At 61.6% G+C, this 21,863-nt stretch overlaps 6 protein-coding genes across 6 annotated transcripts; 5 read left to right on the top strand and 1 right to left on the bottom strand.

Annotated features, from left to right (window-relative positions):
- Nucleotides 1-1,182: 1,182 nt before the first annotated feature.
- Nucleotides 1,183-1,494, top strand: TRAVEDRAFT_45469 (uncharacterized protein; the record flags this gene model as incomplete). The annotated part of the gene is made up of 2 exons (XM_008038072.1): nt 1,183-1,199; nt 1,257-1,494. The coding sequence occupies 2 exons, from the start codon at nt 1,183-1,185 to the stop codon at nt 1,492-1,494; spliced, it is 255 nt and encodes an 84-aa protein (XP_008036263.1).
- A 951-nt stretch (nt 1,495-2,445) lies between these two features.
- Nucleotides 2,446-4,008, top strand: TRAVEDRAFT_18970 (uncharacterized protein; the record flags this gene model as incomplete). The annotated part of the gene is made up of 9 exons (XM_008037797.1): nt 2,446-2,499; nt 2,803-2,901; nt 2,947-2,966; nt 2,987-3,203; nt 3,250-3,523; nt 3,555-3,621; nt 3,713-3,821; nt 3,871-3,936; nt 3,970-4,008. 9 exons carry the CDS (start codon nt 2,446-2,448, stop codon nt 4,006-4,008), a joined length of 945 nt encoding a protein of 314 aa, XP_008035988.1.
- Nucleotides 4,009-7,852: 3,844 nt separating this feature from the next.
- TRAVEDRAFT_145442 (uncharacterized protein) lies at nt 7,853-11,813 on the top strand. The gene is made up of 13 exons (XM_008038454.1): nt 7,853-8,193; nt 8,242-8,373; nt 8,426-8,814; nt 8,878-8,983; nt 9,063-9,081; nt 9,135-9,213; nt 9,265-9,478; nt 9,655-9,828; nt 9,994-10,072; nt 10,146-10,311; nt 10,380-10,657; nt 10,705-11,215; nt 11,275-11,813. Exons 1-13 carry the CDS (start codon nt 7,940-7,942, stop codon nt 11,523-11,525), a joined length of 2,652 nt encoding a protein of 883 aa, XP_008036645.1. The 5' UTR covers nt 7,853-7,939; the 3' UTR covers nt 11,526-11,813.
- Nucleotides 11,814-13,310: 1,497 nt separating this feature from the next.
- TRAVEDRAFT_70670 (uncharacterized protein) lies at nt 13,311-14,351 on the top strand. The gene is made up of 3 exons (XM_008038453.1): nt 13,311-13,474; nt 13,562-13,720; nt 13,785-14,351. Exons 1-3 carry the CDS (start codon nt 13,420-13,422, stop codon nt 14,183-14,185), a joined length of 615 nt encoding a protein of 204 aa, XP_008036644.1. The 5' UTR covers nt 13,311-13,419; the 3' UTR covers nt 14,186-14,351.
- A 339-nt stretch (nt 14,352-14,690) lies between these two features.
- Nucleotides 14,691-18,248, top strand: TRAVEDRAFT_70669 (uncharacterized protein; the record flags this gene model as incomplete). Its single annotated transcript, XM_008038452.1, has 8 exons — nt 14,691-15,641; nt 15,694-16,410; nt 16,488-16,997; nt 17,074-17,151; nt 17,230-17,292; nt 17,357-17,545; nt 17,600-17,698; nt 17,766-18,248. The coding sequence occupies 8 exons, from the start codon at nt 14,691-14,693 to the stop codon at nt 18,045-18,047; spliced, it is 2,889 nt and encodes a 962-aa protein (XP_008036643.1). The 3' UTR covers nt 18,048-18,248.
- Nucleotides 18,249-19,209: 961 nt separating this feature from the next.
- Nucleotides 19,210-21,781, bottom strand: TRAVEDRAFT_145439 (apyrase). The gene is made up of 2 exons (XM_008038451.1): nt 21,456-21,781; nt 19,210-21,399 (listed from the first exon to the last, which is right to left on the bottom strand). Exons 1-2 carry the CDS (start codon nt 21,667-21,669, stop codon nt 19,313-19,315), a joined length of 2,301 nt encoding a protein of 766 aa, XP_008036642.1. The 5' UTR covers nt 21,670-21,781; the 3' UTR covers nt 19,210-19,312.
- Between the last annotated feature and the right edge of the window lie 82 nt (nt 21,782-21,863).

The following is a 21,863-nucleotide window of genomic DNA, read 5'->3' as shown; positions in this document are numbered from 1 at the left end:
GAATGGCCGGAGCGACGCCTAGAAAAATTGAAGGCGGCTCCGAAATACTGGGGAGGTTGTTGCGAGAACATCTCTCCCCACTGTTCGAGAACTCAACGGTCCCGCTGTGTCCTGAAGCTTGAAGTCAGACCTCGTTTGCCACGAGGATACGGCCTGTCCGTATCTCGCACCTTTGTTCCTGGGAATGATGACCCTCCTTCTTCCGCAGTGCATAGCTACGCCAAGTTGACAGCGCCGTTTGGGCGATTGCGGTTGCTCTTGCAATTACGAGATGCGAGCTCTGCTGCCTTGTGGCCGTGCGAGCACGGAGGAATGTAGAAGAGAAAGGGATGAATGCGGCTTCCGACCGGTGTAACGAAGAAGACCCTGACATTACCCAAAACATTGTCCGAGTGTACACGCCCGGGACCGCAACCGCACACGGACGGAGAAGGATAACGACACTGTCGGATGGGCGGGGCTTCCGTGCACATCCGTCACTGTTCGAAGACGTCCGGGGCGACACTAGTACTTAGAGAGCCCATAAGTTCTTGATGGAGGATCCAGCCACGCCGGGCGCTGAGAAGGAAATATGGAAATTCCCGCCCTGTACCTGCGAAGAGCTCTTGCCTCAGATCGTACGATCAGATTATACCGGTCGAACGATGAGCGATGGGGAACAAGTGATCGGTATCGCACCAAGAAAGCGGGAGCACAATCGGTGGGCGGATGGGACCCACCGAGCCATAGGCTGGGTCGCGCGCCCATGTCCGCCTCGAGTTTCGTATAGCTCGGCACGCCACAAAGCTGTCAGCCTCGGTGGCGTGAACGACGGCATCACGAGAGGTAGGACTTGCTAGAGCCTCGGGTGCCCTGAGATCACGGCGAGGTCGACGATGAACTCCGTGAACGACTCGCGGCACGGGCGTCGACGTCATCTTGCGACAGGTTCGCCTGCGTCTCAGAATGCAGCGGTGAGAACGGGCCACGATCAGCCATTCAGACCGCCAGGGCTAAGCTCGACGCGGGCATCAGCACATACCATATGGCGAAGACATTCCTGAGAAAACGGGACCCACGTTTTCCGAGAAGACTGGACGAGCATGTGGTGCGCGCGCCCGAGGCAGAGTCACTGGGTCCTTATCGTCGCCGTACAAGAAAGATCGTCACGGTGCGGGTAGTGTCGGGGATGCAGAGGAGTCCATGTCATGGCATTCATTGTACGTGCACACGCGCGCGTAGGCACTAGAGAGGTGTGTGGCGATTACGGCACGTAGACACGGCCGGTGTGGGTTGGACTGCAGAGAGGGCATCCAATGGGAGGCCCGTGCACAGGCACTGCGAATCGCGCCGCTTCTGATTGAGGGCACGCCAGAGGATGCTTTGGCCAATGGCGAGGGCCTCGCAGAGGTTGGAAACAAGGTCGGGGCCGTTGGGGGACCGTGGGGAAGACATAGCGTTGCTATCCCACTGGGCGCGACTGACGACGAGGACGCGGGCGGCATGTTCGGCTAACCCCGCAGTCGATATCTGCGCGTAATAAGGTTGGCCTCATACACGGAGCACCTCATCACGTGAGTTTGCGTGACATCGAAACGGGAAGCTATCTCCTCCCGCAAATTTGCGCTTCACCCTTGCAAAGCTCTCATTTTCTGTGGGGAATTGCAGTACAAACAGAAAATGGGAAACTCTGGAGGGTTCTGCGACGAGCTGCGGGACGAGATAGGATCCCGTTCTCCAAACGTGACAGCGCTTTTGGCTGAGTCACAGGCGCGTAACATGAGGTGCTCCGTGTATGAGGTCAACCTTAGTGTCGACTTTGTGAGCAAGCAGAGCGGCTGAACGGCACGAGCTTACCAACGAGCGAGTACAGATGATTTGTAGTGTCGGATGCACGTCCCAGATAGAGGCGAGCGCCCCGCGCGCGACGGCTGGAGTCTGGTGGGCACGGACGAGTACTCACGGTCATAAGCTCCTGAGAGAGCAGCGCTGGATCAGGAAATACTCTGGACGGTAGCACGGGACGCGCACCGTCGCAACCTCCAAATACAACGGAACGCTACCGCAGAAAATCAGATGGACCCTCAACTTTACGCACGGCAGTGCCCCTCGGGCCCGTAGGCGCCTCGGTCCGCACACGCCGAGCTGGTGATGACCCCGATTAGGCAGGTCACCAAGAACGAGTGCGCGCCCCCGTCGAGCGCCGCGCGCGTCTACCGCAGCGTCCATCGCGGCGCAACCCCGACGACAGCGTCTAGCGAACGGCGTTCAGGCGAGTCATGACGACTTTTACGGAATTTCGACCGAGATGAACTCATGATCGTCTCTCAGCGAATATATTGCGGCCATTCCCGACGAGGAAGGTCCGTGGGTAGAATCGTGGAATAATTCCGAGCATTCGAACGGTACTCTGCTCTCGCAGGCTGCAGCGGTTCGCGTGTGCCACAACCACTCCTTGCCCAACCCATGACCTACCGGTTCATTTCCCGGCCCACGCATTGCCTGGCGGACTGCTCGCGGGTAAGCTGCTGGCCGCTCGCTGCCATAATTCGAGAAAACACACACACTAGCGCGATGCACTGTCACGGCAGCAGCATGACGATGGTGATTTTCGGGGCGCATCCCCATCGGGTGTCCGTCCATGCCTATTCCAACCGTCTTCCGCGGACGATGCGCACGAGTGTTGCATCATGAACGTCACCCCCGGCGCCGTCGAGCGGGCTGATCACTGCGTCCCATCACGCCAAACGTTCAACATACTGACATCGACATCCTGGTGGCGCGTCCGCCGCCCTCCGCCTGTCAGGCGTTGTCACCCGCCAGCGCCAGAAGGCATTCTCCCGCCGAGACGTGCGCACGGACGCGTACCTCGCGCTGCCCTCACTGGGCCCCACCATCAGGCACGGGGGCGCACGCGTGTACGTACGTCTGACACATCCACGAAGCGCGCGGCGGACCTTTTTGCAGCTTGTTTGCTGCCCGCGTATGTACGTATGCGGCGTTGCAGCCCTGGCCAGTGCCCTCCCGGGAAGCTCTGCAAGACGAGTAGTGGCGGTGCACCCCGGTTCGCCGCCGCGGTGGTGGCCACTTGGCCCGCGGTGCGAACGCTGCTCGGTGCAGCGCCCGCCAAGCGGAAGGCGCGGAGGGCGCGGAAGGACGCTCCGAGACGGATGATGCATCTCAGAGGCATCGGCGGAGGAACCGAGTTGACGTGCGCATCTTCCGTAAGTGCTTACCGGTACATGCATAATGATGATCGCGCGGGTGCAGCATCACTGGGGAGGTGTCACGGCGGGGGGTGACGGCGCACCTCGAAACCCGCCCCCGAAGATGCATTATGCATTTGGGACTCTCAGGCAGCGCACCGGCTGCGGCGGAGTCGACGCTGGTCGGAGGCGCGGAGGATGTCTCCGGATGGGGCGTAACGGCGGTTGTTCCGCCGGGCGCTGCGTAGCACGAGGCGTCGTGCCCGGACAAACCCTGGGCCAGGCCGACGTCGCGAAGCGCATCAGCGTCCCCGACCTCGCTCGCTTGGACGAAGCGCGTGCGCCTCGATCTTTGGTGATAGTGCGCAGCACCAGGGTTCGCGTCCGGGTGCGTTACTCGGGGCTTCCTCGAGCTCGGGCTCGAGCACTGGGTACAGTACGCCGCCGGCGCTGTAAATGCTGCGAAAACTCAGGTACATAAGACGCCGCCCATCAGAATATCGAAGCAATGACCGTGCACTGCGCAGAAAAGACGATGCCAAGTCGGACGCAGGAGCGCAGAAGGCCGCTCCCGCGACCATCGTCGGCGCCATCACTGCACGACAAGAATCGATGTCTACTTGCTGGAAGAGCGCCGTGAGCGTCTGCAAGTGCACGGGACAGCATTGCTTCGAGAACTGTATAGGGACGCAACTCGACAAGCGCGCGAGAGAAGCTGCGACTGTCCGCTCAGGCGAACAGTGGCAGATGTGTACGTTGACTCATGCGCGTGGTCTTCCGCAAGAATATGTACGGAATGGAGACCGCAGTACATACGTCGTAAGCGGTGGCAACGCAGTAAACAAATGGGAAAATGGGGGCAGAAAAGGGCGTGCGAGGGCCACACGGACGCTGCGCCTGAGCAAGAAGGGAAGCGTGTTGCTGGACGCGTAAAGGACGTGGGCAAGACGCAGCGACGCGCATGATTGCCTTTCGCGATCACGCCCCGCGTCGCGTACGAGACCGACAGGCGACTCCAGCCGCACGGTTCTGGGGAAATGGAAGCGCGTAGTGGTCCCATTCCTCGCAGTGTTCGCAGAGTCGGTCGCTCGCGGGATGACGTCGCGCTGGAAGCGGCGCTGAGCATCCGACGCATTTACGAAAGGATGGCCCCGCAAACGGGCGACGAAGGCAAAACCCCGTCCACCTGTTGTTTAGCCTAAGTGACAGTTACGTGCCCAGCGAAGGAAGAGGCCGCACGAACCTCTCTTTGCGGAGAGCCCTTCTGGTGCACGGGCGCCGCCTTCGCGGTCGTGTTTGTCGGTGACGCAGTTTGACTTCCGCTTCCACGGCCTCTGCGGTCACGCCAACGAAGAAATCCTCCATCTTCGCCGCCTCGTGTATATCGTGCGGTTCACGTAACCCTCCGAAGAGAAGGGCGGAAAACAATACAGACAGTGATGGGTGCAATGCTGCGAGGCTCCAAATGGTGCGCTGAGCTTCGCAATGACGCAGAGGAAGCGGGGTCCACGCTGTTCAAGGCGGGACCGAGCTCGGACTGGCAGGTGTGACGACCGGAGATGAGCTCGCGGAGGTGGGGCTGCCTTGCAGGGGCACGAAGGAGGCAGATGGGCACGCACCGCCATCTTTGGGGGCCCACAACGTTACCTGCGCCGGTCGCAGTTCTGGTCGTGTTCTGGGCGCGCCTCATCCGACTGGCGCAATGTCCTCGTGGGAACCCGAACGTGGAGAAATGGAATGTGCGAGGCCACGCATATATTTCTGTACCACATGGTCGACTCGGGAGCGGCAGGGCTGGCTCTGGGGCGCCGGGGAGGGGGAATAATATTGCGGGGGCGGGGAGAATGTGAGAATAGAAAAGCATAAGACGGGTGGGGGCGGACACGGAGCTCGTGAGCGGCAGGCACAACGGTGCCGACGGAGTTGCGCGGAGGGGCGGGGTCGAACGCACGCCGTCGCGAACGTGCTCGAAAAATAGAGAGGCGTCGCTGACGCATTCGCGCCGTCGGAGGCTGAGCACGGACAGTGGGAGTCGACGCGGAGCCACTCCGTTCCTGGGACGGCCGAGTCAACCGCGAGCCCCTGGGAGCCTGGGAGCTCGAGGGAGACATGCCGAACGCGGCCAATATTGAAAAAAAGACGTGCGGCGAGTGGTGGGGCGTCGCACCTCCTCGAGAGAGAAAACGAATCGAGAATAGCTTGGGGCGTGGGCGCACAGGGCGCAGGCGGGAGGGTAAGCGAGAGGTACTGTCGAAGAAACCTCGTTGGGCATCGAATTGGTTCGGCGTGCCCGGGAGGGCGGGATGACACGGCAGATCGCGGGCGGAGGGGGACGTGAGAGCGCGTCGGACCCTGGTAGGTGTATTCCAAGTCCGTCGAGTGTAAGGTTGGGGGCTGTGTGTGAGCTTCCAGGGGACTAGACAGGCGTGTAGGCGGGCTTTCTATGAAAGTGGCGGACCATGCGGATACTGGAGAAGGAGCTGCGCAGATGCATTCCGCCATAGCTCGCGGCACGCGTCTAGCGCACGCGAGTGGGGTGAATTGAGGCGTTCCTGGGTCGGAGGCGAATCGGTACGTTGAGCGTTGACGGTTGATCTTGATACGCCTCTCATCCGGGAGGAGTATGTCTTAAGCATGTTAAGTGGCTCAAATGCCGGACACTACCCGCGACGCGGCGGGAGGTGGAAAGCTGTGTTCGGGTTATGAATAAGGTCAGCGTAATATTGGAATTCGGTGAACTACTGTACATGGATACCGCGTATGAGTGTGTGAGACGAGTTCCTGGCACGAACCGGGGATCGAGCAGGAGTCGAGTCGGTCACGGACGAGTGACCGTTGCGGAGCTGCAATCTGGATACGCGATGGGGTGGGAGCCCGTGCAATGGATCAGATAAGCGTGGTCATTGTATGATAGACATGAGAATGTGCGCGGGATCGCGATGAAGCCGCGGGGGATTGCGACGTCGACGAGGTCGGGAACGGATTTCGAGGAGACGCGGCGAGAAGGAGCTAGGACGGATGTGGGGTGCGGACGCGAGATTGGCGCGGGCACAGGATCCAGGGAGTGAGATACGGAGGGAGGAAAGCGGCCGTGGAGGGAACGCAAAGAGGCGCATCGAAAACACGAATGGAAGGGCGGGGAGTATGTGCTCGCCCGCCTGAAAATAGACAAGTTAAAGTATATTTTATCTGCAAGCGAGCGGGCAAGGGGATTGTCAAATGGGAGGGGAAGCGCACCCGGAGTGGGATCGTGATAGGCGTGCAGTGAGAGGGGCCTGATCCACATTGGGCGCAAGGTCCGAGCGAGGATTCCTGGAAGGGGGAGATGCCCTAGCGGTGGGAGGAAGATGCGGCGGACGTGGAGGAGTGAAGTCAGAGGGGGACAGCTGGAATTGGGCGAAGTTGTGTTCCTGGGACGGCGTTTCCGCGCAGACTGCCGCGAGCACTCCCACGTACGCGCACAGGGCGTGCTGGGTGTCCCAAAGCGGGACCGAGACGGAAGAACTCGCCGGTCGCCGAGCTGCTCAGCGTCCACGGGCAGTGGCGCAGGCTATAGCCTGGGGTAGAGTGGGGAAGAGGAGGACGAGCCGCGACGGGGGCGTTGTCTGGACGCGCCCCCGCCGGCATCGAGGGCGGACAAACATACTGGCGCAGCGCGAGTTGTGGGCTGCCCGCCGTGCGGGGTCCCCTGTGGCGGGCCGTGCCGCGCCGGAGCAGGCGCCCGCTCCTGATTGGCAGAGTGCGGGGAACAGTCAGCACGGGGGGATCATCTGGGCGTCAGCAGGGATGCAGAGTCCGGGGGAGAGGGGCTGGGGGTCGCACTCGCACCGCGGGCATATCCGCATGTTTCCAGATAAATCATTTTGATAACACGGTAATGACTGAAAAAATGCCACCACGTTGTTTCACCATGCGCTATGCTTCGAACATACAAAGAACATTGTGTACTGTGTGGAACATCGTGAATACATGCTTGGGACATTGAAAACACCCCATGTGTTCAGCATGTTTTCACGATATTCCGATCACCAACATACAAAGCTCATTTTTTCAGTTCTCACAATGATTTCAGTATGTCGTTGAGAAGAGCATGGTTATTTGCCCGCGGTGTCGTTGGCACCGTCCGCGTCGCCTGCTCTGCTCTTGCCACCATCTGCACCAGCGACCAGCAGCCTCGCCCGCCCTTTCCCACCGTCATCCGGACGGAGGGCGCTCCCGATACTGCGCTAAACGGCCGTTGGGCTGATTGGCCGCGGCGCCTCTGCTCAATCGCAATCTCGCAAGTCCTGAATCGGTCTCCGCATTCGCAACTCTCCCATCTCTCGCCTCCGCCCACCTCCCTTTTCTTTTCCCAGTGTGACAATCACACCCCGTCCCGCTCTTTCGGCTGCTCCTCCACGTGCAGTCCACCACCATCGCAAGAAAAGAAACCTGTACGTTCTATTAAGCTCGCCTGCCTCCTCCTTCAGTCTCTCCCGCCCGGACCCTGTTCCCGCACACCCCCTCCTCACTTCTCTGCCCGCATGTCTCACACACCGATGGCTTACCAGGACTACTACGTCCCCCACCAACAGCTCCCCCACCACCACGCCTCCACCTCCTACTCCTCGCAGTCTATTACCCTGCACCACCCGCACGAGCACCCCATGGCCCACCAAATGCAGCAGCCGCCCCCCTCGCCGCCCATCCCGATCGACCCCGCCCTGGCCCTTTACGCGCCCCAGTACTATGGTTACCAGCAACCGCACCAGCACATGCAGCCCCCGCCCCACCTGACGCTCTCCGCAAGCCTCTCTTCACCGTCCTCGCATGGCTCCGAGACCATTGGCAGCCCTCCAAACGACACAATTTCTTTCAGCGCAAACGCTAACGGGAAGCGCCCTGCGTCATCCAACAGCGTCTCGAATGACAGTCGCAAGCGAGCGCGTCAAGATGACGATGCGGACCCACAAAGTCCCATTACCGAGAGAGGGGATGAGCCCAAGGCGAAGCCAACTCGCGGCTCCCGGTGCGTCACTTGCTGGCACGTTGAGCGCCTTCGCTTACATCTCCGCAGTGCTTGCACAGTCTGCCGACGCCTCAAGATGAAGTGCGTCGGAGCAGAGAACGGTCCGCCCTGCAAGAGGTGTCAGACGGGAAACCATGAATGTATCTTTGAGGAGTCCAACCGCGGAAAGCGCTCCACAAAGTACGTGCCATCTTTGTCTAAGCCCTCCCCCGAAATTAATCCCTTGCTTCAGAAAACACGAGATCCTCACTCGGTCTTTGCGCAAGATGGAGCGTACTCTGGACACGGTCCTGCGCTCCCTCGGAAATCCGAGCATAGCGTCAGGGATGCTCTCTCGATCACCATCGCCGACGCTGCAAACCCAGAATACGCAGGCTCTCATCAACTCACCTTCTCCGCCGCCATCTCCCGACCGCATGCACCACTCCTCACACCACATCATCCCGACGTCACCCAAGATGCACTCACTTCCCGACAACACTCTGAACCCGCTAGGTCTACTGGCAGAGGCCAGTCTTGCCAACCGACGTGCGCAAGCAGCCGCAAAGTCCAGTTCTACGGCTGAAGGATCCACCGAGAAGGCCAACTTCGGCGTCGCAAGTGACGTGTACTTCAAGCCAGGTGTGCATATGATCCACCCTCTACCGTCTATCAGAACACATTCCTGACGGTTTATTCACCTAGGCCCTATGACGATTCTTCCCCTTCGGCGACTATATATCGAACGGCAGGTGCAGCCAGAAATGCTCAGTTTTGTCAGCACCGAAGAGGTCCTGGCCCTCTTCAAAATGTAAGCACCACTTGCCAGCGGCATGACAGTTCGCCAATGGCGTTGTTATCAATGGAAACTGACCGCGCGGACGTTGTAGCTACTTTGATCATATGAATGTAAGCATAAGGCATTGCCCCCGAGTAATTCGCCGACTTATCCCTGAGCGCAGGTACACTCGCCCCTTCTTGACCCTGAGTTCCACACGCCGTCATTGGTGTGCTCTCGCTCGCCCTTCCTGCTGACCTCGAGTGCGTGTCATCGTTTGCCACGTCCTCGGTCTGTCTGACACATCCCCCTAGTCTGCGCCGTTGCCTCTCGGTTCTACGATGCGCGCCCTGACCTGCATGCTAAACTATCCGAGATCGCTCGGAAACTCACCTTCCAAGTCCCCGCCCGTGGCTACAAGTCCGTTGAGATCGTCCAGGGTTACCTTATCAACACCCTGTGGGGCAGCGGTCCCGTGCAGCGATACGAGCAGGACCAAACATGGATGCTCCTTGGCATGGCTATCAGGTACGTTGTCCTCCACCACACACGCCAACACGGTGTCTCGAGTCCAAATTGGGCGCCGACGATCCGTGTCTGTTCTCCTCTTTTACCTCTCGATTCGCCGGGCGCGTACACGCGTCGATCACCGTGTTTGTCGTGATCTCCCCACATGACACTAACTTGGCTTCGTCCACTCGCAGGATGGCGACCGACCTGAACCTGCACCGCAGGTCCACCGCAGTGAGTCCCGACACGCCGGAAGGGCGCGCCCGGGACCGCGAGGTGCACAACCGGGAGCGGACATGGATCTTCTGCTTCTGTCTCGACCGCTCTTTCAGCGCGCAGATGGGCAAGCCGTATTCTATCAAGGAAGAGTGCGTACATTTTTCGCTCTTTCGGGCCCTTTGGGCTGCGCTGCGCGGGTGCTGACCGGGCTTCTTCTCTCTTCTCTCCCTGCGCTTCTCTTCCGTGATCGGTGTTGCCGGGGTGGCACGCGTCGTGTTGCATGTGCTCCGACGGACATGATCGCGGGCGCACAGTTACATGATTCGCAATGCATCGCAGTGGGCAAGGTCGCCGACCGCTGTTCCCGCGGACAGTGCGCTCGCTGGCTATGCGGTATGTTTTCCACCAGCTGCGCGGACTGCGCGGACTGTGGGGGGCGATGCTGATCGCGGATCCCGCAATGCAGGACCTACAACGCATTCTCACCCGCAGCCTCGACTTGCTGTACTCGGGGACGACGAACTCGTCGGGCCTGCAGGTCGAGTGCGACTTCCTGCTCGTCATCAAGACCATGGAGACGCAGCTGCTCGCGTGGCATCACGAGTGGCTCCACATCCGGAATGCCACTATCGGTGCGTCCTCGCCCTGGCTCCTCTCGTGCATAGCAGATACACTAAACTGTGATGGTACCTCTCAGCAGGGGAGAACGACCGCGTGCAGAAGTACCGACGGCTGATCGCGAACTACTATTTCCACTACGCGATGCTCACCATCAACGCGTTCGGGCTGCAGAACGCGCTCGAGCGGTCCGCGGTCGACATTGGCCACTTCTTTGCGCGGTGCCACTCGTCCGCGGTGAGCTGTGCGCTGCTCCTCCGCGACGAGATGGGTCCGCTCGGTTTCTTGAAGTACGCGCCGGACTCGCACTTCGTCATGGGTTCCTACGCCGTGCTCTCTCTGCTCAAGGCCAGTTTGCTTGTTCTCTCTGATGTTCGCAGTGCGCTCATTACGCTTATGTGACATAGCTCATTCGCCCCGAGTTCCAAGCGTTCCTGGATCACGAGCAGAAGACGGTCGCCATCGTCAACGACGTCGCGAACGTCTTTGAACAGATTGCTGTCAACCAGTTGCACACGCCTGCCCTCTACAGCTGCTTCCTGCGCGCTCTCATCAGCGCACGGACACAGGAGAACGCGAACTCTAACCTCGCGCACTCGTCGTCGTCTTCCGTCACCGCCGGTACTCAAGACCAGCACCACACGAACGGGGAGAGCAGCACATCGCACGATGCCCCAGTCGCGTCGGGTAGCTCGCATCCTTACACGAACGGGCATACGAACGGGCACGCGTCCGCAAACGGGAACTTGGATACATTCCTGGACAACTTCGCGTACAGCGGCGAGATGGGGCCCGTCGCGGACATCTCGACATTCCCGCCGACGATGGCGCCCCCGCAGCAGCACGGCATGGACGTGAATATGCTGTCGATGGACAGTATCCTCAGCGCAGACTTCTGGGACAGCGTCCTAGTGCCAGGTGCGTTCTGCGGTCATCAGCAGCTAGTGCGTAGGCTGATGGGGCCATACTTGGCGTAGGCTCGTCACACTCGCTCGAGAGTCTGAGCGGCGGTTTCGTGTACGGCGCGAACGGAAGCGGGCTGATCACGCCCCGCATGTGGATGTCGCCGCTGCCGTCCGGCGCGAACACGCCTGCGCGGGGCGGGGAGCACGGCCACCATCACCACCAGGACGGCGGACCGCCTGCGGGCGAGCTGGGGCTCGAGGTGCCCTTCAGCGGCAGCTCCTCGCAGCAGGGCCAGTCCGCGCAGGTCGACGTGAGCGCATGAACGCTGCGTCGCCCCCTTCCCCCCAGATCCTTATGCATCGTATGGGTCTTCGTCTTTCGGTATGCATACGGACTGCTCACTTGGATTCGTCGGCGTCGACGTCGACGCCGATGCTTCGCTGCTCCTCGCTAGAATATACTGTACGCTCCATATGTTTTTTGTGTCGAGTTCTGTCTAGTCCGGTATCCCGCGCGGTTACCGCGTTGTACGTACTACATGTCGCATGTCGCATTGCATGGTCGTCGCTCTCGCCCCCCTCACTTCCGGTCTCCGCTCCGGCTCGCTTGCTGCCTCGGGTCTCGTTAATCTCCGTACGTCCAGTCGCGTGGTGTATGTTACAGCTATTATCTGAAGTGGCGCATTCAAAACATATTTTGGATAGCTGTTTCGGGCGGTGATGGGAGAGGAGGGTCGCCGGTGTACAAGCTTAGGTAGGCCCTTATATTTCCTGGCGGTGCTCGCTAGGTGCTATACGTTCTACGCGAAGGGTCGCCGCCACGTCCGGACGCGAAAGGCTATTTGTATGCTTACCGATGGTTTGACAACAGGTGTATGACATGTCGTCGTACCATATCCTGGCCTTTCTCGTCTCGCCGAGGAACTCGCTGCAATCATGTGCAATGCCCACACGCGTCTCGGTGCCGACGCGTCGAACTCTACTTTTCTCGATCCGCGGCTGCTTGTTGTACACAGTATGCACCGTACACGTATATGCGCGTGCGCATACACAACGCGTGTACGTACTGAGATCGATGCGTTCACAGGCCCCGCGGGCACCGGCAGCGCGGAGTACCCGCCGCGCCCGAGCGCGCTGTAGGTGCTTGTGGACGCCATCATCAAGCATCAAGTGGCCGCCGCGGTCACGGTGAAGCCAGGCGGCGGATGCTGGGAAGCCCCCGCGGACGAGAAGCTCGAGTTCCCAGCTTCCGGGTGCGCGAGAAGCCCGCAGAAGCCCGCGCAGCTTGTCAATATTTGTGGCGGCAAGTAGCGTGGCGGCCATTTGGGGAACGGGGCATGCCAGCTCGGGTTAGGCGCGGGGGCGCGGTGATGCGCCTTCTGGTCGCGTGCGGGGTGCCTCCGCGTCGGATCAGGGCGATCCTGTTCGCTTCGGAGCGATCGGAGCCTCCGAGGGACGTCGGGCGTTTGAGACGGGGTTCGTATGTTCGGTTCCTACCTGTCGGGCCCGGAGAGGCTGCGAGCTCCAACTTCTGCTCCGAGGCCAGCGGGCGGGAGAGTGAGAGCACGGCTCCGGCACAGCTGCGTGCTCGAGTGGCCGCTGGAGAGTGCTGATCGTCGATCGCGGGCTTTATTGCGCACGTCTTTGATGGGAGGCTTGGAGTGCGTTTCTCCGATGGCGGCGGTCCTCTGAGCCCGTCGACCTGCGTCGACTTTACGTCCCTCTTCGCGTATCATTCAAGAACGCAAGTTGGAAGCAGCAACAAGCTCTCGCTCCGGAGGGTGTCGGGAGGTGTGGGCATGGCAGAACTCTTCGAAGTTGCCACCGTGACCCGTGCCTGGCTCGACGAAAAGCAGCGAGCCAGGCTTGCCTTCATCGACATCGTCCAGACGACTCTGATCGGTGCCTGCGGACAAAAGCCAAGACTTTACCCGGAGTGACTCGGACTAGCCTATGTATGCCTGCGCTGATTCCTGATCCACGGCAAGTATGTAGACAACGCCAGTCTCAGGCCTTCGGAGGCCCTCGTGGATTGTATGTATTATAAAGCGGGCATATATCATGATGGTGGCAGGCGGAAAGAAGCCTTCCTTCTCGCTTTCTCTGCTACCACCACCATCACCTCTCTTGGTGTGCGCCGTGCCCCACGTCTTTACGCCTCCCAAAAATCCCCTGTCGCTCTTTGCCCCACCAACCACTCGTTGAATTTATACCAGGATGAAGGCTACTTCTTTTGGCGCTCTTGCTGCTGTGGCCGTGCTCCAAGCCTCTCGTGAGTTCCGCGAAGATCTTCCGTGGCCAAGCGTCTTGTGTGGCTTCGAAGTTCGAAGTATGCAGTGCTGACCCGAATGTCGCACAGTGGCTGTTGCGCAGACCTCGCTCTATGTACCCGGCTTCGACCCGCAAGCCCTCAGCGTCCAAGTCGAGGGTGTCGACGCCCAGGGCCGCACGACGTACCTCATCGGCCCCGGCGCGGCCAGCGGGACGTTTGACGCAGACGACGGCCTTATTGGCACCGGTACGTGTCTATCGCTCTGTCCGCACCCCCACGCCGCGTACTGACCCCACACTCGCACCTACAGCGACGCTCGTCGCGGACGCCACCGAGGCGCACATCGTCTACGTCGACACCCTGGCCTCCCTGTCTGTCTCGGAGGACTGCCAGGTCGCGAACGGACAGGCGGTCTGCTCCGGGGTCGTGTCCGCGGAGGGCGCCGTGCAGACGGTTGTCGTAACCGAGAGCGCGACCCCGTTCGCGGTGCAGGTCGGCAGCGCGACCGCGGTCCCGAGCGCGGGCAGCGGCGTCGCCTCGGGCAGCACCCCGACGGCGACGGCGGGCTCAGGCGCGTCGAGCGGTGTGTCGGCGACGTCGAGCGCGGCCCCGACGACGTCCTCCGGCGCTGGGAACGGTGTCGGGAAGACGGGCGCGTCGATGGTGGGCGCGTTGGGCGTTGCTGGCTTGCTTTCTGCTTTCTTCCTCTAAGGGCATCTGTTAAGTTTCGGGTTTTGCCGTGGTAGTCACGTTTGAAGGGCTTCTAGGATGGATTACGTTACCTGCTTGCTTTCCTAGTTCATTGGGTCTATTGATGGTTAACGTTTGTGTCTACCATTCGATCGACTTCAAACGATCTCTTTGCCCGAGAAACTGCACACGAACGCGAAGGATGTGATTAATAGGAGGGAAGTCACGGTGTGACCGAGCGCGTCAACGGGCGCCTGAACGCGTTTGACACGCGAGTGATGGCGGCGGCGGAAAGCGCAAGGTGCTGCCGCAGACTCTCTTCGCACCTCTTGCTCGAGTTCTGCCACTTCGCTTGTTCTTCACCACCCGGTGCTCTGCCCTGCAGCTGTCTTCCTCCTCATACCTGGCGCACGCGTTCGCGCAACACATACGCGCTCTGCCATCACTTGCCAGCAAGCCACGCTCCCGCACCAAGCTGATTAGCTTGGACCCGGACTACTCAGAGTGCACACACAACCTCTCTCGTATGCCTGAGAAGGCCGCTCGAGACAAACCAGCAACTAATGCGCTCCCTCGACGCGCCGCGGCGCGCAAGGCCTCGAAGCTAGCAGCGGAGCAGCTCGAGAGCTCGCCTATTCCGTCCGACGCCGAGAACGACGGTGGCGTCTCTTTCGGCGAACCCTCCACGCCTCGGGGCACTAATGTGAAAGTGACCTACGGGGGCAAACGCAAGTACAAGCTGTCCCCGGTGGCCAAGACAAGTCCAGTTGTTCAGGCAGGCCCGTCCCGGATGCGTCCGCGGTCCCAGTCTCTCCTGGAGGAGAGCCCTAGAAAACCGAGAGGCAGCGCCGGGCGGGGGCGCGGTGCCCCCAGAGGACGCGGGGCGAGGAAGACGACAAGGAATATCCGGGCGAGGTCGGCTTCTACTACCTCTTCGTCCTCCGAGAGCAGCGCCGGGCACTCCTCCGACCTCATCGAGTACGCGCCGAAGGCCCCCAGCGCGCGCCGCGCCGCAGCTGCAGCTCCCGATCACACTAAACCCGCGCCGAAGGTGGGCACGTCCAACGGGAACGGAAACGGGAACGGCGCTGCGGCTACCGTCCGGGACAAGAAACGGCCGCTCTCCATCTCGTCCTCCGACAGCGAGGGGAGCGTGCTCACCCCACTGCATTCGCCCGAGATGAACAAGATGAACAAGTCTCCTGCCGTGCGACAGATGCCGGTTCTTGCGCCGCGACTGGCGCGTCAGTTCATGCGCTCGCAGTCCCAAGCGGATGCACTCAAAGGCTCTGGCAAGAAGAGCGTGCTGAAGCAGTCGAAGTCGTTTGACCACCTTTTCAAGCTCGACTCTTCGTCCGAGGAGGACAGCCCTGACGACCATGATATTGGGAGTCTGGTGTGGGTCAGCATCGACCTCGAGGGTAATCTCATGGACTGCGACGAGGACGAAGCCGACACGATATGGTGGCCTGCCAAGGTTGCTCTGCTTATGATCTGTGTAGTCTACAGCTACTGATATTTTCGACTAGGTTTATCTTCCGAGACCATGTATGCGCGTGGTATTCCTCGGGGAACCTCCGGGACGTGCGGACACAGGGCCCCGACAACTCACGATTCCCGACCCATCGCCGTCCAACGTGCGCTCGATGGTGCATAACGGCCGAATACGCTTCAGCGAGACGGACTGCAGGCCGGCGCGACGACCGTCAGCTCAGTCTTCTCCGCGCAAGAAGCGCAAGACGGATGTCGACGCTGCGTGGAGAGAGGCGCGGGACCTAATGCTGCGGGAGGAGCAGGCGCAGAACGGCGGAGGGCCGTCGGTGCTGCTTTCCTCTGACGCCCCGCCATCGTCGAAGGGCGCAAGACGCAAGTTGAACGCGTTCCCTTCGCTTGACATTCCGGCAGGTCAAGGTAAAGGCAAAGGGAAGGGAAAGGCGAAACGCAAAGGCTCCGAGTCCGAAGTCTCGCTGTCCGACTCTGACGATAATGCCAGCCCCGAGTCGTGGAAGCACACCTGGCGCGCGCCATCCGCAAATCCGCTGCTCGAGATCCCCGGGGAGCTCGTCCTCGCGAGGGAGGGCCGGGCACGCACGCAGTACTGGCCTGCGAAGCTGCTCGAGTACTTGAAACCGAAGAGCGAGAAGCAGCGGCCGCGGTACCGGGCGCTCTTCTTCGATGGCACGGTACTGCAGATCGAGCCCGAATGGTTCTGGACGACAGCCGACGACGAATTCGGGACGTGTAAGGTATGTGTATGCGCTATGCGTGGGCCGACCACATGGGCGGGGAGGTGTACTAACGAAGGGGGGATAATAATTTACAGATGGGACAGTCTACGGGAAACTACGGTCTAGACAGCGACGTCGACACAGACGACGATGGGGAGTTTCCGGAAGATTTCAACCACCCATTCACCGCAAAGGACGAGAAGGCACTGCGCGCGCCCAGCCCGCTGCCCGAGCTCCCCCCACCCGCGCCAGAAGTGTTTGAATATGATTTAGAGCTCACCGAACAGTTCGACTACGTCAAGCCCGTGCTCGCAGCAGTGATCGAGGGCACCTATGGTCCCTCTCAGGCAGCCCACGAGGGCTTCATGCGCGGGGCCGGCGCCCGCCAGAAGGTGCTGAACACGGTGCCCCTCCGCGGGAGCCTAAGCGCGCGCGACAAGGAGGAGGTGGCGTACCTGGTGCGCGCGTGGGCGCGGCGGCGGGAGCGGCGCCGCGAGCTGGGCGTGAGCGTGGACTACCCGCCCGAGAAGCTTTACCCGCCTGTCCGGGACAGCGCCGGAGAGGCTAAGACACGCGCAGCGGGCGACAAGGAGGCTAATGGACATGTAAGTGCCGCCCGTGGTGGACAGTTGGTGGCTGGCGGGAGCGTCATGCGGTGCTTATTCTTGTGGGGATGCGCAGGGTGGCGGCGACCACGACGAGTCGGACGCGGAGAGCGTGCTAACGCCGACCTCGGACGCCTCTGGGGGCGACACGGAGGTGCGTGCATGCGCTGAGGCTCCGATCTGCGCGGGCCGCGTGCGAGGCGTCGAGGTGGCTGACGGCTGCGTGCTGCAGCCACTAGTTTTCGAGACGGAGCCACCGTCATCCTCGCTAGCGGCGACGGAGGTTGAAACAGATGTGAGCGTCGCCGTAGCTTGTGTTTCGCGCGCAGTGACTCATGGGCGGGCCTACGCCGGTCTAGGACGACGAGCAGGCGCGGATCGTGGACGGTGTCGCGGGCGAGGTCGCTGTAAGTGGCAGCGGCTGGCCTGCGGGCCTGTCGAGCGGGGCGCTGATGATGGGCGACGACGATCTGCAGCATGCCGGCTCGGTGGGGGACGTGCCAGCTGCCAATCTCCCCTCCGAGAATCCCACAACACACACAGATGCGGTGCGTGCTCATACCTCCTTCTCCCGGCAGGGCGTCCGGCTCACGCACGCGCAGCATGAGAGCCCCGAGGATGCAACGGCGGCTGCAGGCAGCGAGACGCGGGCCCCGCCGCGGACAACGTTCCACGACCTGGACACCGTGGAGAAATTAACGGTTCGTTCCGCTCGAGCTCTGCGCCCCGAGACCGCCATGCTGACGAGGATTGACCGCGGGGGCGCAGTACTGCAACAACGTGCTCCTGCAGGAGGCGATCCTGCAGCTGCTGCTGTGGCGCACCGGGCAGCGGACGGCGCTCGGGCTGCTGTCGCCCGCAGAGGAGCGGCGGCTGCACGACCTGGCGATGGAGGAGGGCGAGAAGACGAACTGGGTGCACGACATCATACGGCTCAGACAGGCGGCCGAGCAGAGCATGCTCCCGACGCATGCAGCCAAAGGCAAGGAGAAGGCGAAGGCGGCGGAGCCCGCGCCGGGCGGGCGCGCACGCACGCGACGCGCGGCGTGATTGGCTCGACGCGCGGTACGGCTCGGGCTCTGTAGTGTCTGTGCGCTGCCGTACGGGGGCTCGGCAACTTACGCGTTGCTACCTGGGGAGAAGCTGGAGAAGCGGGGCGAGAAGGGGAAGGGACGTCGCCCCGGGGATGGGGGTGGCGCGCATGCAATGTACGGTAGGGCGTGCGACCCGCTGCTGGTATCTCATAATGTCACGGACACGCGTATTGTGCTACAAGGTTCAAATCTACAGCTCCAAGCTTCACTCCAGCGAGAGTTGCGGCCGGGGCCGCTCCGACGCGCGGCGCTGCTCTCGAGGACCGGACGGCGAGAAGCAGCAACGCGTGCCCGGCGCGCAGTCTAGCAGGCCGGGCACTTTGAACCCAAAGCTGCCTTCGGCGCACTCGATCACCGCACGCGTACGCGAACCTCACGTACGCCCACTGCTTCTCACCACGCGCACAGGGCACCCACATCCAATATGCCTCAGTATAGGCAGCGCGGCGGGAAGGACGGCCCACCTATCCAGCCCCCGCTGCGAGCAATGACCACAGCCCGGGCCCGGGGTTGTGCGGGGTTCTCGAAGTTCACACTCCCGCAGGGTGCCGCACCCCTGTCCCCACACACCGGGCGGGCGCACGGGGCGGATCGCAGAGTCGCAAACCATGGTGCATGACGCGCAACGCAGCTAATGCATTACCGCATCGCGGCGCGCCAGCGAGGACCCTGGACGCCCCGAGCGCGGGGCAGGGCCGTGGAGGTGCTCTCACGTCCCCCACGCTCGACGTGGTGGTGCGCGCCGCTTCGCGCTTCGCGAGCATATGGCGCGCGGATGGGATTCACGCAGGTGCGGAGGCGCTGGGGCGTTCGTCCGCTGCGCCGCGGTAATGAGCACAGGCACCGTGCAGCGCGGCTCCCCGCGGAGGCGAGAGGTGACTCGCCCGCGCGAGAGCAGCGATAATGACCGTGGGCACGGCAGAGCTTGTCAATGTTGAGAGGCCGGGGCGGGGGACCGTGTTCCTGAGCGTAAACTTCGGCGAGGAGGCAGAGGGCTCACGAGGATGCGTACAGCACGATGTCAACGGGCAGAGCGCACGCTAGCGGCCGTTGAAGGCGTCTGATTAACCAGCATAGGGCATATATACTTAGTCTACATAACGACATGTCCCAACAACAGTCAGTCCGAGGCAATAACTATAAGGGGCGGGAGAAGACGTGTGCGGCGGCGAGCGCGGTCTCGCAGCGGTATCGGTGTCCGGGGTGTCCAGCGTTCATATTTCACTCCTCGTGGAAGGGGGATGCGGGCGGGTACATGCCGCTGCTGACCGAGCGCGAGGTGGCCTGGCGCGGGGCGAGCGAGGAGAGATTGATGTGGGAGCTGTTACGGGAGCGCGACAGTAGCGAGGAGACGCTGCCGTTAGACACGATGCTCCCGTCCTGCAGGCGCGGCGACCCTGGCACATATGAGGTCGCCGTGCCGTTTGGCGCCTCGTACGGCGCGAGCCCGCCTTGCGTCTTCATGACAGGGTGGGAGAAGGAGCGGTTCGGGGAGATGCGGGCGGGGGAGTACTGTCCGCCGCGCATGGAGGACTCGCGGCTGAGGGTGAGCGGGGACGGCCGTGAGGCGCGGATGCCAAGGGAGGACGAGATCCGTTGGAGTGGGGGGAGGAGGTGCAAGGATAGTCGCGAGGCAGACGGAGACCACGGGGGCGAGGGAGGCGGGCCGCCGGTCAGAGACTGTCCCTCCTCCATCATGTAGCCCTCCGCGAGGTATGCACGATCACGCTTGTTTGTGAAGCGACGGACCGTGCTTCGTATCCGATGTCGCATGCGGTAGAAGACCGTGCAGCACAGGGAGACGACACAGACATAGAAGAGGAACCCGATCGGCGAAAATCCGAGGGAATGTCGCGTTAGCGCGGGGGGCAGGTGGTGCGAGATCTTATCCTCGAACCCGTCAAAGTCGAGGAACGGTGGGCGGATCGGCTGCACCGGGGACGTCGATATGTCAGGTATGTCGTCGAGAGGATCAACGATCGGGCGCGCCGCTGCGGACGCGGGTGGAACGTCTCTGCTGGCCTCCAGCACCATCTTCCCGAGTGTCCAGCTGATGGCGATGTCGCCGACTGTGTCCATCGACTGGAAGGTAGGCCGACCGAGCCCCTTGGTCTGTGCCTGTGCCGCGACCTGGTCGCCGTCGGTGGTAACGTTCCCTCCGGGGTCTACGATGCGGGGCATGCCGATGCCTTCGTGCAGAACATTGACGATCCACGCCGCTTTGAAGCATTGCATCTGCAAACGCGGAATCTCCACGTCGATTCCCCACTTTCCGGTGTCTACCACAACCCCGCCTTCCTCGACCTCGCCGTCTCCGCCCAGATGGCCCTGTTTGCGTGTCTCCTCGTGCTCCTTGAGGACCCGCGGCCAGTCCTGCGAACAGAAATCAGAGGCCGCACGCTCGTACTGGACGACGTCGTAGGCCCCTCCAAGTCCGAAGATCTGTTCGGTCGAATACCAATATTCCGATACACCGATGAAATTTGACGCGGTGAAGTCTATTGGCGGGACCGATACACCGTTGAATAGGCAGTGTGAGTCCGGACATGGAGCATCCTTGTTCAGGAGTGGAAGCGTCCTCTGCAGGCACTGCTCGAACGACCCGGTACCGACGAACTTGTGCGCCGTCTTAGCGTGCGGAGATGCAGTCTCGGGTTGAGCTGGAGCGTTCGTAACGATGAGGTCTTTAGGAAGACAGGGGTCCTCAATGTACTCCGGTGCGCTGAGAGAGAGAGCACGACCGGCGTCGTACTCGTTAATGAGTTGAGCTACGTAGCGCTCCCGCGCCTGGTTCGTCCCATAGCCCAGCCACGTAGTCACGAAAACCTTGTGGTGAATGTCGTTGCCGTCCAAGAGTCGTAGCCTGACATCCAGGAGATTCTGCCCCTGGCCCTGGTCCTGCTTGCTCGGTTCGAACGCGATTTGGGTCGACGCGCCGCCCATGTCCAGAAAGCCATGAGTTAACCGCTCCTCGTCCGACCCCTTGAAGCCGTCCATGAGATAGTTGACCGCTATCCATCCGAAGAGACCCTCCTCTTCGCCCGTGATTATACGGACGCTGGAACCACACGGTCCCGAGGCGGACGGGTCGTCTATCCGGAAATTTGAGTGGAATTTGAGGAAGTGACAGGTCGACTGTAGCACTTCAGCCTGCTTCTCGGGTGTGAGGAGCCGCATCCCTGCGGTCGCGAGAAGAAAGAGAGGAGTTTCGGGCTGGAGGGAGGGAGGAATATGCGTCCTCGCATGCTCGAGCAGCGGTTGGAGGTATGCGCCGATCCCATCGACATTGTCCGCGAAGGAAGAGATTCCTGATGGGATATTAAAGCGGTCTGAAGTGCGCGAGACAGTGTGCGACCCGACTAACCTGGTTCTACCTTGAGGGACCACTCGTCTCCGTTCTCCGTCCCCTTCCCCACCTGCGGCAGGGTGCGCAAAGCGTCACCTTCGAGCTGCTCTCGCACCGTGCGGGCATCCTTCCAGCTGTATATTTGCAGTCGAGATCCGGACGAGCCTGCGTCTATTACAACTCCGAAGCGGCGCGAAGCTAGCCAGGGATCGACGACGGTAGGAGGCGGCATGGACCAACATCAGCAGACCAAGACACGCAGACGATAACCAAGAGCGAGAGGCCGAGAGCCGAGGTCGTGCGGGTCGTCAGAGCAGAGTGAGAGGAGGTAGCGTAGCAGCGCGTGGTGGCGTTGATGGAATGGGGGAAAGCGGTTCGCGGATATTCCGCGCAGCGCACTGGCTGCCCCCTCCATCCCGGTGCGGC

This window comes from Trametes versicolor, assembly GCF_000271585.1.
Source record: "Trametes versicolor FP-101664 SS1 unplaced genomic scaffold TRAVEscaffold_4, whole genome shotgun sequence".
Taxonomy (NCBI): Eukaryota; Fungi; Basidiomycota; class Agaricomycetes; order Polyporales; family Polyporaceae; genus Trametes; species Trametes versicolor.
Note: the sequence above shows the minus strand (reverse complement) of the source record. Positions and strands in the feature narration are given on the sequence as shown.

Bases quoted from the DNA above. Each gene is read 5' to 3' on its own strand.
- TRAVEDRAFT_145442 (XM_008038454.1), top strand. From the start codon at position 7,940: ATGCAGCCCCCGCCCCACCTGACGCTCTCCGCAAGCCTCTCTTCACCG. The intron at 8,194-8,241 runs GTGCGTCACTTG...ACATCTCCGCAG, and splicing joins AAGCCAACTCGCGGCTCCCG to TGCTTGCACAGTCTGCCGAC. The intron at 10,312-10,379 runs GTGCGTCCTCGC...ACCTCTCAGCAG, and splicing joins CATCCGGAATGCCACTATCG to GGGAGAACGACCGCGTGCAG.
- TRAVEDRAFT_70670 (XM_008038453.1), top strand. From the start codon at position 13,420: ATGAAGGCTACTTCTTTTGGCGCTCTTGCTGCTGTGGCCGTGCTCCAA. The intron at 13,475-13,561 runs GTGAGTTCCGCG...AATGTCGCACAG, and splicing joins GGCCGTGCTCCAAGCCTCTC to TGGCTGTTGCGCAGACCTCG. The intron at 13,721-13,784 runs GTACGTGTCTAT...TCGCACCTACAG, and splicing joins CGACGGCCTTATTGGCACCG to CGACGCTCGTCGCGGACGCC.
- TRAVEDRAFT_145439 (XM_008038451.1), bottom strand. From the start codon at position 21,669: ATGCCGCCTCCTACCGTCGTCGATCCCTGGCTAGCTTCGCGCCGCTTC. The intron at 21,400-21,455 runs GTTAGTCGGGTC...ATATCCCATCAG, and splicing joins GTCCCTCAAGGTAGAACCAG to GAATCTCTTCCTTCGCGGAC.